At 66.5% G+C, this 14,020-nt stretch overlaps 3 protein-coding genes across 6 annotated transcripts; 2 read left to right on the plus strand and 1 right to left on the minus strand.

The window, feature by feature from the left end:
• The first annotated feature begins 662 nt into the window (after positions 1 to 662).
• On the plus strand, positions 663 to 3,483 carry ODF3 (outer dense fiber of sperm tails 3). Of its 2 annotated transcripts, XM_036428494.2 has the most exons (7): positions 663 to 928; positions 1,253 to 1,372; positions 1,568 to 1,768; positions 2,111 to 2,212; positions 2,308 to 2,429; positions 2,993 to 3,133; positions 3,263 to 3,483. In XM_036428494.2, exons 2-7 carry the CDS (start codon positions 1,261 to 1,263, stop codon positions 3,350 to 3,352), a joined length of 768 nt encoding a protein of 255 aa, XP_036284387.1. In that variant the 5' UTR covers positions 663 to 928; positions 1,253 to 1,260; the 3' UTR covers positions 3,353 to 3,483. The 2 variants fall into 2 exon arrangements, with proteins under 2 accessions (XP_036284387.1, XP_045433838.1); XM_045577882.1 differs by lacking the exon at positions 663 to 928 and having other exon boundaries at positions 1,226 to 1,372.
• A 1,254-nt stretch (positions 3,484 to 4,737) lies between these two features.
• On the minus strand, positions 4,738 to 8,136 carry BET1L (Bet1 golgi vesicular membrane trafficking protein like). Of its 3 annotated transcripts, none has more exons than XM_036428498.2 (5): positions 8,049 to 8,136; positions 7,986 to 8,018; positions 6,965 to 7,056; positions 6,746 to 6,802; positions 4,738 to 6,661 (listed from the first exon to the last, which is right to left on the minus strand). In XM_036428498.2, the coding sequence occupies exons 2-5, from the start codon at positions 8,002 to 8,004 to the stop codon at positions 6,494 to 6,496; spliced, it is 336 nt and encodes a 111-aa protein (XP_036284391.1). In that variant the 5' UTR covers positions 8,005 to 8,018; positions 8,049 to 8,136; the 3' UTR covers positions 4,738 to 6,493. The 3 variants fall into 3 exon arrangements, with proteins under 3 accessions (XP_036284391.1, XP_045434040.1, XP_045434039.1); XM_045578084.1 differs by having other exon boundaries at positions 7,986 to 8,017; positions 8,054 to 8,132; XM_045578083.1 differs by having other exon boundaries at positions 7,986 to 8,113.
• Positions 8,137 to 8,750: 614 nt separating this feature from the next.
• RIC8A (RIC8 guanine nucleotide exchange factor A) lies at positions 8,751 to 13,557 on the plus strand. The gene is made up of 10 exons (XM_036428482.2): positions 8,751 to 8,952; positions 9,168 to 9,215; positions 9,316 to 9,900; positions 10,245 to 10,333; positions 10,740 to 10,890; positions 11,594 to 11,689; positions 11,757 to 11,901; positions 11,984 to 12,128; positions 12,363 to 12,482; positions 13,039 to 13,557. The coding sequence occupies exons 1-10, from the start codon at positions 8,869 to 8,871 to the stop codon at positions 13,157 to 13,159; spliced, it is 1,584 nt and encodes a 527-aa protein (XP_036284375.1). The 5' UTR covers positions 8,751 to 8,868; the 3' UTR covers positions 13,160 to 13,557.
• The last annotated feature ends 463 nt before the right edge of the window (positions 13,558 to 14,020 follow it).

The raw sequence follows: 14,020 nt of genomic DNA on the forward strand, positions 1-14,020 counted from the left end.
GCAGATCCCACGCCCCTCACCCTCAGGGAAATCTAGTCGGAGGCCCGTGGAGGCCGAAGGACCAAGCAAGATGGAAGGCAGGGAGGCCATGGGCAGGAGAAGGCGTGCAGCCGGCGGTGGGCGGGAACGGGCTTGGCGAGGGGAAGTGGCCAGGCTGGGAGGCTGGCTGGGGGGCCAGCAGGCAGGGAGGGGAGGTGACGGGCTGGGGGCCAGCTGGGGGGGCTAGGGCCGGGCTGGGAGACGGGCGGGTGGCAAGGGGAGGGGGCCGAGCTGGGGGGTGGCGAGGGGAGGTGGCCGGGCTGGGTGGGGCCAGTGGACAGTGAGGGGAGGTGGCCGGGCTGGGGGCTGGCTGGGGGGGCACTCGTTCTGAGCCAATAAGCACACGGTGAGCACAGGCCCGGGTCCAGGGGGCTGAGAGCAATCAGTCCCTAAAGTTGCTCAAGGGAAGGGTCTGGCAGACACCTCACTGGAGCCCCAGGAGGACCTGAGGGATGAAGGCAGGCCCCGGGGATGGGGGGAGGACCCCGAGGGGCCGCTGGCCAGCAGAGCTCCGGCACAGAGCTCCCTCCAGCACCCTGCCGCACCCTGCCGCACAGCCACCTCACGGGGGACCCCAGCCCCCCTGCCTGCGCCCGCTCAGCGAGTGCTCCTTGGCGGGGAGCACCGCTGGGCTGGGCGGGCGGGCGGGGTTCCTGTAACAGAAGCCATTGTCTGCATCACAGAGCCGCCATCAGAACCCGCCATCCCACAGAGCCACATTCTAGAGCTCGGGGGCCCCCCCCGACTCTCAAAGCCCCGGGTGGGAGAGGCGGAAGCCTCCCTCCACATGTCCCTCTTTCGGGACCTCCCTGACGCGGAGCGCGATGCAGCGGGACCGCCTCTGAGGCGGCGCCGTCCATAGGTTCCCGGAGCGCCGCACCTGGCCCAGGTGAGGGCCTCCCGGGCCGGCTCCCCAGCCCAGCCTCCGCCAGGAGCCCCCTCACCCTGCCCGGCCGGCCGGCACGCCCAGCACCCTGTGAGCTGTGGGCGGGAGGAGGCTGGCCAGACCCTGGAGCAGGGAGGGTGGCGGGGAGGCCTGAGGTGTCCCCGAGCTGCTGGCTGCCCTGGGCCCCGAGGCAGAGCAAACCCAGAAGCGTCCACTGTCCCAGGCATGGGCCCCGGCCCCGCCCTGCTGAGGATTGGGGGGTGGTTTGGGGGGCACAGGCAGGCACGGGGCGCGGCCTCCCAGCTGTGCTCTCCCTCCTCCGGACAGAGCCGGCCATGATGACGGAAGAAGTATGGGTGGGAAGCTGGCGGCCCCATCGTCCCCGGGGGCCCATCATGGCCCTCTACAGCAGCCCCGGCCCCAAGTACCTGATTCCACCCACCACAGGCAGGTGCCGGGCCCGGGAGGGGTGGGAGGACCAGCCAGTGTGGGGTGGGCCTGGGGAGGGATGGAAGGGATGGGGAAGGGCCTGGGGAGAAATAGGGAGGGTCTGGGGCTCCCCCTGACTCCCAGCATCAACCCCTCTGGGTTGGTAGGGTGGGGGCTGGGTGGGCTCCAGGCACTCAGCGTCCCCACCCACAGGCTTCGTGAAGCACACGCCCACCAAGCTGCGTGCACCCGCCTACAGCTTCCGCGGGGCCCCCCTGCTCCTGGCCGAGAACTGCTCCCCGGGGCCTCGCTACAGCGTGAACCCCAAGGTACTGAGGACTGGCAAGGACCTCGGCCCCGCCTTCTCCATCCTGGGGCGCTACCATACCAAGACCACGATGACCCCTGGACCCGGTGAGTGACAGGGGCCCAGGCTGGTCCAGCCCTGCAGCAGCCACTGCACCTGGAGCTGGAGCCGGAGCTGGAGCCGGAGCCGGAGCCGGAGCCGGGGAGGGAGGGAGCACCCCGTCCTGGCAGCCTGTGTGCCTTCTCCTCGGAGCTGCTGCTGACCGCCGGGCAGCCCTGACCGCCTGGCCCAGCGCTGACCCGGGCCTCCTGGGCCCCTGCCCCACCGCCAAGCCCCCTTTGCACTCGGGACACCTGTCACCATCCGTGTGGGGGCCCGAGGGCCCAGCGCCTACAAGGTCGGGGGTCATCCTGGCTCTCCCAACACCCCCTGCTCCTGTCCCCCCACAGGCGACTACTTTCCGGAGAAATCTACCAAGTATGTGTTCGACTCGGCGCCCAGCCACTCCATTTCTGCCCGGACCAGGACCTTCCGCGTGGACAGCACCCCAGGTCCGGCTGAGCAGGTGGCGGCCCGGTGGGGAGGGAGGTGGGCAGTCCAGGGCGGAGCCAGCAGAGACTCAGCACGGCACGCCCCCCTCCCCCAGGCCCTGCCGCCTACATGCTGCCCATGATGATGGGGCCCCAAACGGTTGGCAAGGCCTCCCAGCCCTCCTACTCCATCAAGGGCCGCAGCAAGCTGGGCGGCTTCAGCGACGACCTGCATAAGGCAAGGGGTGCCCGAGGGCCGTCTGACCCTCCCCCAGGACCCAGGACCCCCCTGACCCCACCCTCCTGAGGCGCCTCATCTCTGCATCCCCGGGGCATCGGCCACGGCCACCAGCCTGGGCTGCCTTCAAGGGCAGAAGAGGGCTGAGCAGCCAGGGGGTCTCCGGGGCCGTGGAGGGGCAGGCAGCTGGCAGGAGACGGGGAGGGCACTGAGCTGTGAGCATTGGGGCCCTGCTTCCAGCCCGCCCACCGGACAGGTCCCAGTGGGAAGTAGCCCCTCACGCTCACAGAGGGGATGAGCCAGGGCTGCCACAAGCTGGGGGTCACTGCCACCATGAGACTGAAATGGGGGGGGGGAGAGAAGGGGGAAGAAGACGGGGGAAAAGGGGAGGCAGGGGGACCCACAGCACTGGGGTTTCACTGCCACGGGGAACGCTGTGGAGACAGGAGGGCCCCTGACCCACATGCACAGTGACTCGAGGCCAGAAGCCCCCCAGCACTGGCCCTGGCTCTCTGGGGCGCCTGCCTTGGCAGCCAAGCCTGTCTGAGCCTCTCGCCTCCCAGACCCCAGGTCCTGCGGCCTACCACCAGACCGATGTGCAGGTGACCAAGTTCAAGGCTCCGCAGTACACCATTGCGGCCCGAGTGATGCCCCCGGGGGACAAGACCCTCAAGCCAGGACCAGGAGCCCACAGCCCTGAGAAGGTCTGGGCGGCCGAGAGGTGCAGGGAAAAGGGGTGGGGGGCAGGAGACCCGGAACAGACTGGCTGAGGTGGGAGATGGGCCTGTGGGTGGGGCTGGGATGCTGGCCCCTCACAGCTCCTCCTCCCCCAGGTGACAGTGACCAAGCCCTGCGCCCCCATCGTCACCTTCGGCATCAAACATTCTGACTACATGACCCCCCTGATCCTGCAGGTGGACTAGCCCGGGAGGGCAGGGATTGGGAGAACCCACGCACCCCGCCTGGCCCGCGGTGTGAAGCATGCTTGTTTGGACAATTATGACATTTTTCTATGCATCCCCCTTTGCTAATTGTGTGCCCACATATATAATAAATCATGGACTTGTTATGGACTTGTCTTGGGGTAGGGGCAGGCTGCGGTCTGGGCAGACAGGAGGGCTGGGGGCACACCTGCGCCTCTCCCACGTACCCTCCCCACCCTGGAGAAGGGGTCTGTTCCGTCCCTCAAATCTGCAGCGACCTCCCCGAAATGCTGCTTGGTGACTTCTGTGCCGGGCCACAGCACACGGACACACACCTGCCTGGACACCCCATCCCACCTTGCTCCCCTCAGCAACAGCACCAGGTTTCGGGGCACAGCCGCTGGGCAGCTGGCCCATCAGACCCTCCGCTCACCCAGCGCTGCCCTGCAGCTGTGGGACCAACCCCCCACCCGGTGACGCAGCCGGCCTGCGTCCAGGTGAGGCCCTGGCATCCTGGAGCAGACGCCTGTCCTGTCCCAGCCGCTGTGGGGCATAGGTTACTTTGATTTTTAGAAGTTATATTCTTTTCTTTTTCTTCTTATATTTTATTGATTTTTCACAGAGAGGAAGAGGGATAGAGAGTTAGAAACATCGATGAGAATCATCGATCAGCTGCCTCCTGCACAACCCCCACTGGGGATGTGCCCGCAACCAAGGTACATGCCTTTGACTGGAATCGAACCCAGGACCCTTCAGTCCGCAGGCTGACGCTCTATCCACTGAGCCAAACCGGTCCCGGCAGAAATTATATTCTTACTGACTTCACAGAGGGAGAGGAAGAGATAGCAATGATAATCACTGACCAGTTGCCTCCTGCACGCCCTCACTGGGGATCCAGCCCACAACCCGGGCACGTGGCCTGATCAGGAGCTATACAGCCGGGCTCACTGCGATTTGAATGACTACATTTCTGGTTTTTTTCAGACCTCACAGGAGGATGTTATTAACTTCAGAGGGAGAAACCTCACCAGCTGTCTTCTGTTTGCATGCTGACTGGGAACCAAACCCGTGACCTCCTGGTGTCTAGGGTTACACTCCAAGCCACCGAGCAATCGGGCCTTGGCTGAGTGATTTGGCAGGGTGCCATGTTGCCTCCCCTCCAGACAGGAAGCACAGGACAGGGATGGGGTCAAGCTCACTGGCTCCTAAGAGGCGAGACAGCCTCGCCCCGGGCTGAGTCCCAGATCCCTGGGCAGAGCATGTGTCTGAGGGAGGCCAGGGGCCTGGGAGCACCCCAGGGGAAGCTGCGGTCCAGCCCTAAGTGCCCACAGTGTACAAGGTCAGTCCATAGCGCCCTCTCAAGCCCAGGAAACAAGGCTGTTTACTCCACATTTTTATTGTCTTGTCCTGCAGTTGTGGGGGGAGCCTGGCAGTTCGTCCTCACGTGACACTGGCTGCTCTCAGAGCTGTGTTGGCACCCCCAACCCAAGCACAGCGTTAGGTGCTGTGCACATAGAACACCCGCAAGCCACCTACATGGAACCCACCCTCACACAAGAACAACAAGTCCCAACTCCAGGGTGGCTGAAGCCGTGAGGGGCCCAGGAGCACGGGCTCAGTGTCTGCAGGGCCAGGAGGCCTGGCAGGCAGCATGGTGACGTGCACAAGACCCCACGAGGGATCACTGGAAAGGAGCAGCGGCTGAGCCAGAGCCGCGGCGCCCGGGGTCTCAGGCAGGACCACAGGGCTGGGCCATCACGAGGGGAAGCTGCCCGAGACAGAGGGGGTTCGAGAGCATGCGCTGGAGGGTACAGAAGGCAGAGCAGAGCCCCTGGGACCCCCCTCCCTGGAGGCTGAGGGGCACAGCCAGATGCGCTGGAGGAGAGGACACTATGGTGACCGGGAGGACAGGCTAGGCCTGCTGGGGGAGGGGAGGAGCAGCGGAAGGCAGGTGTAAAGGCTGGAGATCAGAGCAGGGCAGGAGCCAACAGGCCCCGTGGGGTGACCGTGCAGGCAGGTGGACAGTGGCCAGCAGTCTGCCGGCAGTAATGGGAGTGACCGGAAGGCAGAGGTGGGGACAACAGCAGGGAAGGACAGAGCCAATAACTGGTTCTATGTGAGACAGGGCGCTGGGATCTTCCTGGAGTGAGAAGCCGCGGGCCTGGCCAGGCTGGGGTTTGGTTTGTGTGGACACAGGGCTGGCCAAGTGGGCAGTCAGGGCCCAAGGACAAGCCGTCAGGGGGACGAGGGCTGGCTCAGAGCTCCCTCACAGCACGGGGAAAGCCCTGGGGGAGGAAGGGCTGGCTTGGTGGTGAGGTAATCACCCAGGGACCTTTAAGAAATGACACAGGTCCTAGGAAGCCCTCGATCATGTGTACACGCTCGTGTCCGCACATGCACACGCTGCCCGACTCCGAATTACCAAAGGGCCCTGCTTCTAGAGCCCTGATCTCCAGGAAACATATCTTGGGTGGGTCCTCAATCCTGAGAAAATGTGGGTTCTACTGGATACATGGCTAAGAGATCCAGAAGGCTTGGGCCTGGGGTGCAGGGCTCCCAGCGAGGACTGCATTCCACTTCTTCATCCACACCAACTGCTCTTCCCCCAGCCTTGGGACTGGAGGGCAGGCCGAGGTCGAGGTCCAGGCCGAACGGGGGCCCTCGGCACCGCCACCCCCCCACCCCCACCCCACCGTGCTCGGCAGCCTGGGCAGCAGGAAATACCACCCTGGCTGGAGCCCATGTGGGGAAGATGGTGCTGATCTGAGGTTTGCAGCCTCACCCGTTTCCCACGTCAGATCCAGCCCTAGAGAGCAGACTTGGCCTTTCCCAGGCAAGGCGGGGGCAGAGGAGCCTTGAGATGTCGGAGCCGAGAGCTGGGGAAGGGCTGCGGGCCATAGGCAGCCACGTCCAGGGCTCCCGGCTGCTCTGCTTCCATGAGGCTGCCAATGCCGCGAGCACCGAGGGCCCCCGCACCAGCCACACAGCTCAGATCGGAGGCAGCGTCTCCCAGCCACACGGGAGGAGATCTAAGCCATGGTCACCGTTTCAAAGCAGTATTTGGTAGCAGGTCCTCTGCAGCCAGACACCAGGCAGGGGACCCTGGTTGCCCCAGGCACCCGCACCGCCAGCTGTGCTGGCTCACGTCCTTGCTCTGGACAGGAGGTAGGAGAGGATGAAGAAGACCACGATCAGGCCCCCGGCCACGCCACACAGCAGCTTCCGGTTGTCTCGCCCAGACCGCGCCATCGTGGAGAAGCGCTTCACGCTGCCCGTGAGCAGGCCTGTTGTGCTCAGGAAGTCCGAGCCCTGAGGGGGGAACACGCCGGTCACACAGGTAGAGCCCCCAGCCCCCAGGGCTGCCCAGCGGCAGAGAGCAGGGCTGACCCTTACCATGCCATCCAGGTACCGGTTCTGGTCCTCCGTGTCCCTATCGATGTCCAGGGCCAGCTGGTGAGGACACAGAGGGCGCAGGGTCACGCCCACTGCACAGGACCTGACCTCCCACAAGACCGACAGACCCGGCTACCACCAGGGTCAGGTCCAGGTGCCCATGAAACCCTTCGAGGCCTCTCCCCGCTCTGGCCCCAACTCCAGGAGACTGCCACTGACCGCTTTGAGCCGGGTGACCTTGGAGGCCAGGCTGTCAGCCATCCGCATGTTCTCATGGTCTAGAATCTCCTCCACGGCCCCGGAGCTCTGAGCTGCAGGAAGAGAGAGGCTGAGGGGGCACGCCCACGGCCCTGGCCCCCTGCGTGGCGGCCCTGTGTGGCCTCAGAGTTTCGCTACAATCCCATCTGTCCAGGTCTGATGGGGGTGGGGGGCTGTGCCCGCTCCTGTGGGTTGAACAGGTCCAGCCCTAGCCCAGGGCCTGGTGCCTGGACTTCACACCCCGGGAAAGGTGGCGTGAGCACCTGTCACGGGAGCACCTGTCCCACCTACATGTCCAGGCCGGGGTAGGCAGGCACCCCCCAGTGTACAAGCCCAAACGGTCGGATGCAGAGGTCTGTGTCCGCTCCACGGGCACCACCCTCCGTGGGCGTGAGTCCGGTTCTGGGTGCACAGTAACTGCCTGTGTGGGGTAGGAAGGCAAGAGGAGCGACAGGGCCAGCGGCAGGGCCTTTGCAGGGACCACCTGTGAATTGATGCTGAAGAAACTAAGAGTAACAGGGAGGAAATCACTCAGAGATGCCCCCCAACAACAAAGGGGGACAAAGTCTGTCGAGGGCAAGGCCTCGATGCTTGCCCCGCAGCCCACCAGGGCCCAGGATGAGCACGGCGCCTCAAACGCCTCAACGTGACCCAGCTGCGGGGGCGCGGCCGGGAACCGTCCATGTGTCCACGCCCCAGGGAGGCGTGTGCGCGTCCTGCTGCCACTCACGGTCACGAACCCACTCTGGTCAAGGCAGCTCAGCGACATCCCACTGCGCAGGTGCGAACAGGGTTCCCGGAGGAAATGAAGTGCCCGGACCCCATTAGCTATGAGGCCGGCTTCGGCGCCGCCTCCGGGGCCCGGAGCAGAGGGCCCGGCCCCGCCCGCCCCCCAGGCTCCCCGCGAGGCCCCCCAGGGCGGCTCCGGACAGTGGCGTCCGTCTGGCTGACCCGCGCCACCGGCCCCGCTCCCCGCACTCACCGCGAGTCCAGTCCGCCATCGCGCCGCCCGGCCTGCACCTGGTCCCGGTCCCGGTCCCGGTCTCGACCCCGACCCCGACCCGACCCGCCGCTGCCTCCCGCGACGTGGCAACGTCACGCGAGTGCGCTTCCGGCACGCCCCTTCCGGCCCCGACGTCAACTTCCGCTCGAAGGGTGGGGCGGCGCCGGGAAAGGAAGTGACCGGACGGGGAGGGCGGTGCGCGCCTGCGCTCAGCGGGGGAGGGGCGGGGGATGGTGGTGGTGGGGTGTGTGCTCAGTGCGCCTGCGCTCAGCTGGTGGTGGTGGTGGGGGGGTGCTCAGTGCGCCTGCGCTCAGCTTGGGGGGGCGGTGTGCTCAGTGCGGGCCTTGGGGCCGGCACGACCGACGCATGACAAGAAGCGGGGTTGGTGCTTGTTGTGGGTCCCCGCGCACCGCGGTGGGGCACTGGCTGTGTCGTGACACCTCGGCCCACCCGTCGGAACGGGACGTTCTATCGCCTCTGTCCGTCCAGAGGGTGGACTGTGTCCTCCCCAACGCGGTCTGCCTCCGCGCTGCCCCCGCCCTCGGCCAGGCTGCCACGCCCTCCGCCCACCCTCAGAGCCCGCGCGGGGCCGGCCCGCAACCCCCGGAGCAGTCACACTGTCCAGCCCAAGAGCAACTCCGGCCCCGAGTCACAGTCACAGTCACAGTCACCGCGGACTCCACGGCAAAGCTTTTCGCTCCCAAGTCTCCCCGCCTTAGGGTGCGCGCACGCCCCGCCCCCGCAGCCCAGGCACCGCCCCGCCGCGCCGCGCCCGCGGGACCTGGGCGGGGCGGGTGGACTGGGGCCCGGAACCGCGGAGGCAGCCCCTCCCGCCTTCCCGGCTCCGGCTGCCCCGGCTGTCATGGAGCCCCGAGCGGTTGCGGATGCCCTGGAGACGGGGGAGGAGGACGTGGTCATGGAGGCTCTGCGCGTGTACAACCGCGAGGTGAGCGGGCCGTGGACGTGGGACGTGCGAGGCGGAGAGGACAGGGTGGGGCTCGCGCGTGATCGGCGGAATGCGGGAGTGGGACTGGGAGCGTGCGCGGCGGACGGGCGGGGCTTCGGGGCGAGGCCGCTGCGCACCTGGCGCAGGTGTGTGAGGTGGGGCCCCACCTCCGAGCGGTGCCTGCGGCCTGCGCCCTGAGCCCCGTCCCTCCGCAGAACTCCCAGAGCTTCACGTTCGATGCTGCCCAGCAGGCGGACAGGCAGGTGCGTGCTGACCGCGAGGCGGGGGTGGGGATGGGGGAACAGGCCGGGCGGCTCCTGGGGGTGGGGAGGGCTTGGTGGAGCCGCTGTCCTCTCCCCGCAGAGACTGGCGGAGCTGCTGGTTTCGGTCATGGAGCAGGGCTTGCCCCCCTCCCGCCGGGCCACCTGGCTGCAGAGCATCCGCATCCTGTCCAGGGACCGCAGCTGCCTGGACGCCTTCACCGGCCGCCAGAGCCTGCAGGCCCTTGCGGGCTATGCCGGCGTCTCCGAGGGGGCGGCCCCCGGGCCTCTGGACATGGACGTTGTCCTCGAGTCCCTCAAGTGCCTGTGCAACCTGGTGCTCAGCAGCCCCCAGGCACAGGCGCTGGCGGCAGAGGCTCGCCTGGTGGTGAGGCTCGCCCAGCGCGTGGGGCTGCACGGGGAGAGCGGCTTCCCCCACGAGGTCCAGCTCTTTGACCTGCGCCTCCTGTTCTTGCTCACGGCCCTGCGGCCGGAGGTGCGCCGGCAGCTGTTTCAGGAGCTGCAAGGCGTGCCCCTGCTCACGGAGGCCCTGCAGCGGACCCTGGGGGTGACCCCGGGACAGAGCCCCCCAGAGCGCCTTCCTCCCCAGCAGACCGAGCGGGCCATGGAGGCCCTCAAGGTGCTCTTCAACATCACTTTCGACTCCGTCCGGAGGGAAGTGGACGAGGTGAGGGCTGCCCCGCACCCGTGGCTGGTGCCTCCTGGGCCTGCCTCCCTGAGGGGCGCCCTAATGTGTCGGGCGTCAGGCTGGGACAGGACGCTCAAGGGGGTGTCCGTTCTGGGCAGCGGCAGCAAGGGAGGCTCCTGAGGGCGGTGGAGGCTGGGTGGTGAGAGACTGAGGGCAACTTCCCTACACAGTGTGGTGTCATCCAAGGGACCCGTTGCCATTCCTAATTGGGGGGAGGGGGGCATCAGAGGAGACGGGTAGTCAGCAGGCGGGGCCCAGGCAGCAGGACTCGCTGGCGGCAGGGGTCAGGTTGGCTCTGCCACAGGAGCCCTTCTCTCTGTCAGGACGACGCTGCTCTGTACCGGCGCCTGGGGACTCTGCTGCGGCACTGTGTGATGGCGGCTGCGGGGGACCGCACGGAGGAGCTCCACGGGTGAGGCGGCCCCTCGTGCTGGAGGGAGCACCCACATCCCTCTGGGTGGGACCAGCGTCAGGTGTTGTCAGAGCGCTGGGCCAGGAGCCGGGGGAGGCGCGGGTGGGGCAGGGCGGGCAGCGGAAGGCAGGTGTCTGAGGGCTGTGCTTACTCGCCCCTTTTCTCCGTGACCAGAGCTCAGGCAGGTGTGGCTTTCTGGAGATCGCCTAGGGTGCCTCAGCCCAAACTGGGTGGCAGGCGGGGCGCCCTTCCCACCCCGAGCGCTCCCCTGAGACCAGTCCCCCTTCAGCTCCAGCCCGTGTCACTCCTTAGTCCCCTGGTTGCTGGCTCGTGTCACATGTAGCCACAGCGGCTGCACCGAGAGCTGAGCTGCTGGACTTACCCACTCCCCTCCCTCTGTCCCCAGCCACGCAGTGAACCTGCTGGGGAACCTGCCCGTCAAGTGTCTGGATGTCCTGCTGGCCCTGGAGCCGCGCAAAGGCTCCCTGGAGTTCCTGGGCGTGAACATGGACGTGATGGGCGCCCTCCTCGGCTTCCTGGAGAAGCGCCTGCTCCAGGTGGGCGGGGACCTGCCTGCGGGCTGCCTGGGGCCTGCTTCCCGCTGGCTGGGGAGGTCAGTGCAGGGCCCTTGTGCTCTAGAGTCTGAGGGCCCGGGCCTCGGGCTCAGTGTCACTGTGCACAGACTTCCCTTGCGGACCAGCACCAGCTGTCCCTGACCCACAGGAACCCCGGGCCAGAGGCTCCTGAGGCCTCAGCTGCCCGACACCGGCCGGCGGGCTCTCACTGGCCCCCTGGGAGCTACCAGGTGCTGTGGGGCCGCAGAGCCAGACAGAGGGTCAGTGGGTCCCTCGGAATCCACGTCACCCACGTGCACGGAGAGCTGGCATTGGACATGGCCGTGACACCTGTCCCTGTCGCTGCCGCTGCTGGTGTTGGGGTCCAGGGAGGTACCCAGGCAGCAGTGCAGGGCTGCGGGGGCTCCCTGCAGAGTAGGGGGTTTGTTCTTGCTCCCTGGCCACCATCTTCTGAGGGCGACTTGGGGCCAGTGGTGTCCTAACAGCGTGAAAGTTGTTTCCCCACAACCTGGCTTGTGGGCGAGGTGGTTGGACTCAGAGAGCCGAGCCACAGAGCACACGTGAGGCCCGGGAGTTCCACCCGGGCCCTCGGAGCGGGCACCCTCCCGAGCGCCTCCTGCCAGGCCGTGTGGTGCGGGTGGCCCGGCCTGGCGTCGGGCACCGCCTCACCGCCGCTCCTCTGCAGACGCACCGGCTGAAGGAGGGCGTGGCCCCCGTGCTGAGCGTGCTGACCGAGTGTGCCCGCCTGCACCGCCCTGCCCGCAAGTTCCTGAAGGCCCAGGTATGGCGGGGGCCGGGCGGCCCTGGTCCCCCCGCCCTGCGGGCCAGGCTGACGGCTGTGCCCCCAGGTGCTGCCGCCGCTGAGGGACGTGAAGACGCGGCCCGAGGTGGGGGAGCAGCTGCGGAACAAGCTGGTCCGCCTCATGACGCACCTGGACACGGACGTGAAGAGGGTGGCCGCTGAGTTCCTGTTCGTCCTGTGCTCGGAGAGCGGTGAGTGTGGCGGCGCCCTGCCCCCAGCCCCCTGCCCCGTGCCCCGTGCGCACGCTGACCCCGCCCGCCTCGGCCTCCGCAGTGCCCCGCTTCATCAAGTACACAGGCTACGGGAACGCCGCCGGCCTCCTGGCCGCCCGGGGCCTCATGGCCGGGGGCCGGCCTGAGGGCCAGTACTCGGAGGACGAGGACACGGACACAGAGGAGTACAAGGAGGCCAAGGCCAGGTGTGTCTGCGCACCCTCGGGCTCCCCACCATCTGGGCCCTGGGGGCGGGGATGGGGTGGACTCTGAGCCCGGCCCTGTCCCTGGGTGACACGGGTCCTGACTCCCAGTGTTTCGCTGAGAACAGAGGAAAGGGGCCGGGCATCTGGGGGACCAGCTCGAGGGAGGAGCTGCTTGACCGCAGCCCTCAGGGCCTGGGACTCAGTGCATCCCCCACGCCCCCTCCCCGGAAGCAGCATCAACCCGGTGACCGGGAGGGTGGAGGAGAAGCCGCCCAACCCCATGGAGGGCATGACAGAGGAGCAGAAGGAGCACGAGGCCATGAAGCTGGTGACCATGTTCGACCGGCTCTCCAGGTGCGGTCCGAGCGGGGGGGTCCTGCAGGAGGGCCACATCCTGTCCCGAGGCAGGAGGTGGGGCCAGAGGCGGGGCCAGGGGCGGCCTAGGGTCCTGGTGAGTCTGTGTTACTCGTGTTTGCAATCACCTGTTCTGGATCAGTGATTAGAGTTGCGGTCAACATTGTCTTCTTCTTTATATGTTTTTATTGACTTTAGAGAAAAAGGGAGAGGGAGAGAGAGAAACATCAACAATCAAAGAGAATCATCGATCGGCTGCCTCCCGCAGGCCCCACACTGGGGATGGAACCCTCAACCTGGGCACGTGCCCTTGACTGGAATCGAACCCAGGACCCTTCAGTTCATAGACCAACGCTCTACTGAGCCACACAGGCCAGGTGCATTATGTCCTTTTTACAGATGACGGGAGCCGAGGCCCAGGAAAACTAAGCCTGCCTCAGGCGTCCAGGCCACTGGCAGCAGTGAGGGTTTGGGCCTGGCTGGCTGTGAGCGGGCAGCCTGGGGGGCAAAGGCGCCACCAGAGCGGGACGCCCGCCCACCACCCCTCTCCCTACAGGCACCGCGTCATCCAGCCCATGGGGGTGAGTCCCCGGGGCCAGCTCACCACCCTGCAGGATGCCGTGTGCGAGAGCATGGAGGGCCAGCTCTCCTCGGACGCAGACTCCGACCCCGACTGAGGGCGGCCACCCCGCCCCGACAGAGCCAATGCTGCTGCCAGCCGTGTCCTCGGGCCCCCCTCTCGTCACTCCCTCAGTCTTGTTCCCGCCTCTCCTCTCTGGGACCGGGAGGCCTTGTCCTGCTGTCACCGGCTCCCATAGGTGACGTGGCCTCGTGAGCCAGGAGTGGGTGTGCGGCGGCTGCTCCGAGGGCGGTCGGGCAGGTGCTGCCTTTGAGAGGGGGAAGAACCTGCTAGAACACATGCTGATGTCAGAAACACTCCAAGGGCTTTGTGTCCCCGTCCCCACGGAGCACCTCCGGGTCCTGGCTCAGCAGCCTGGCTGTCCACGGCGCCGAGCTCCCCTCGGTTTCACAGCTGACTCTGTCCACCCCTGGCCTGGTTCATACACACGAGGACCCTGCTCTGGAGCCGGTACCCTGTTCCCTACTGTGTCCCCCAAGCGTCACAGGAACGTCCCAGAGTTTCGGGCAAGAGTGTGTGTGTGTGTGTGTGTGTGTGTGTGTGAACGTGTCAAATTCCCAGTAAAGTCGCGTTAAAGAGAAAGAAGCTAGTCTTGTTCTTTCCACAATTGAACCCTTTTCCAAGGCTGATGTGCAAGTCTTTTCAAAGAGGGAGGGAGAGAGTGAGAAACATCAATGATGAGAGAGAATCGTGGATTGGCTGCCTCCTGAATGCTCCTTACTGTGGACTGAGCCCACAACCTGGGCATGTGCCCTGACTGGGAGGGAATCGAACCTGGGACCCTTCAGTCCACAGACCGACGCTCTATCCACTGAGCCAAATCTGCCGGGTGACACTCGTCTTTTCTTGTTGAGGAATGAGACCACCAGGAGTCAAATCCTTAACCTGCTCCTGAGCT

Source organism: Pipistrellus kuhlii, unplaced genomic scaffold, assembly GCF_014108245.1.
Source record: "Pipistrellus kuhlii isolate mPipKuh1 unplaced genomic scaffold, mPipKuh1.p scaffold_m20_p_9, whole genome shotgun sequence".
Taxonomy (NCBI): domain Eukaryota; kingdom Metazoa; phylum Chordata; class Mammalia; order Chiroptera; family Vespertilionidae; genus Pipistrellus; species Pipistrellus kuhlii.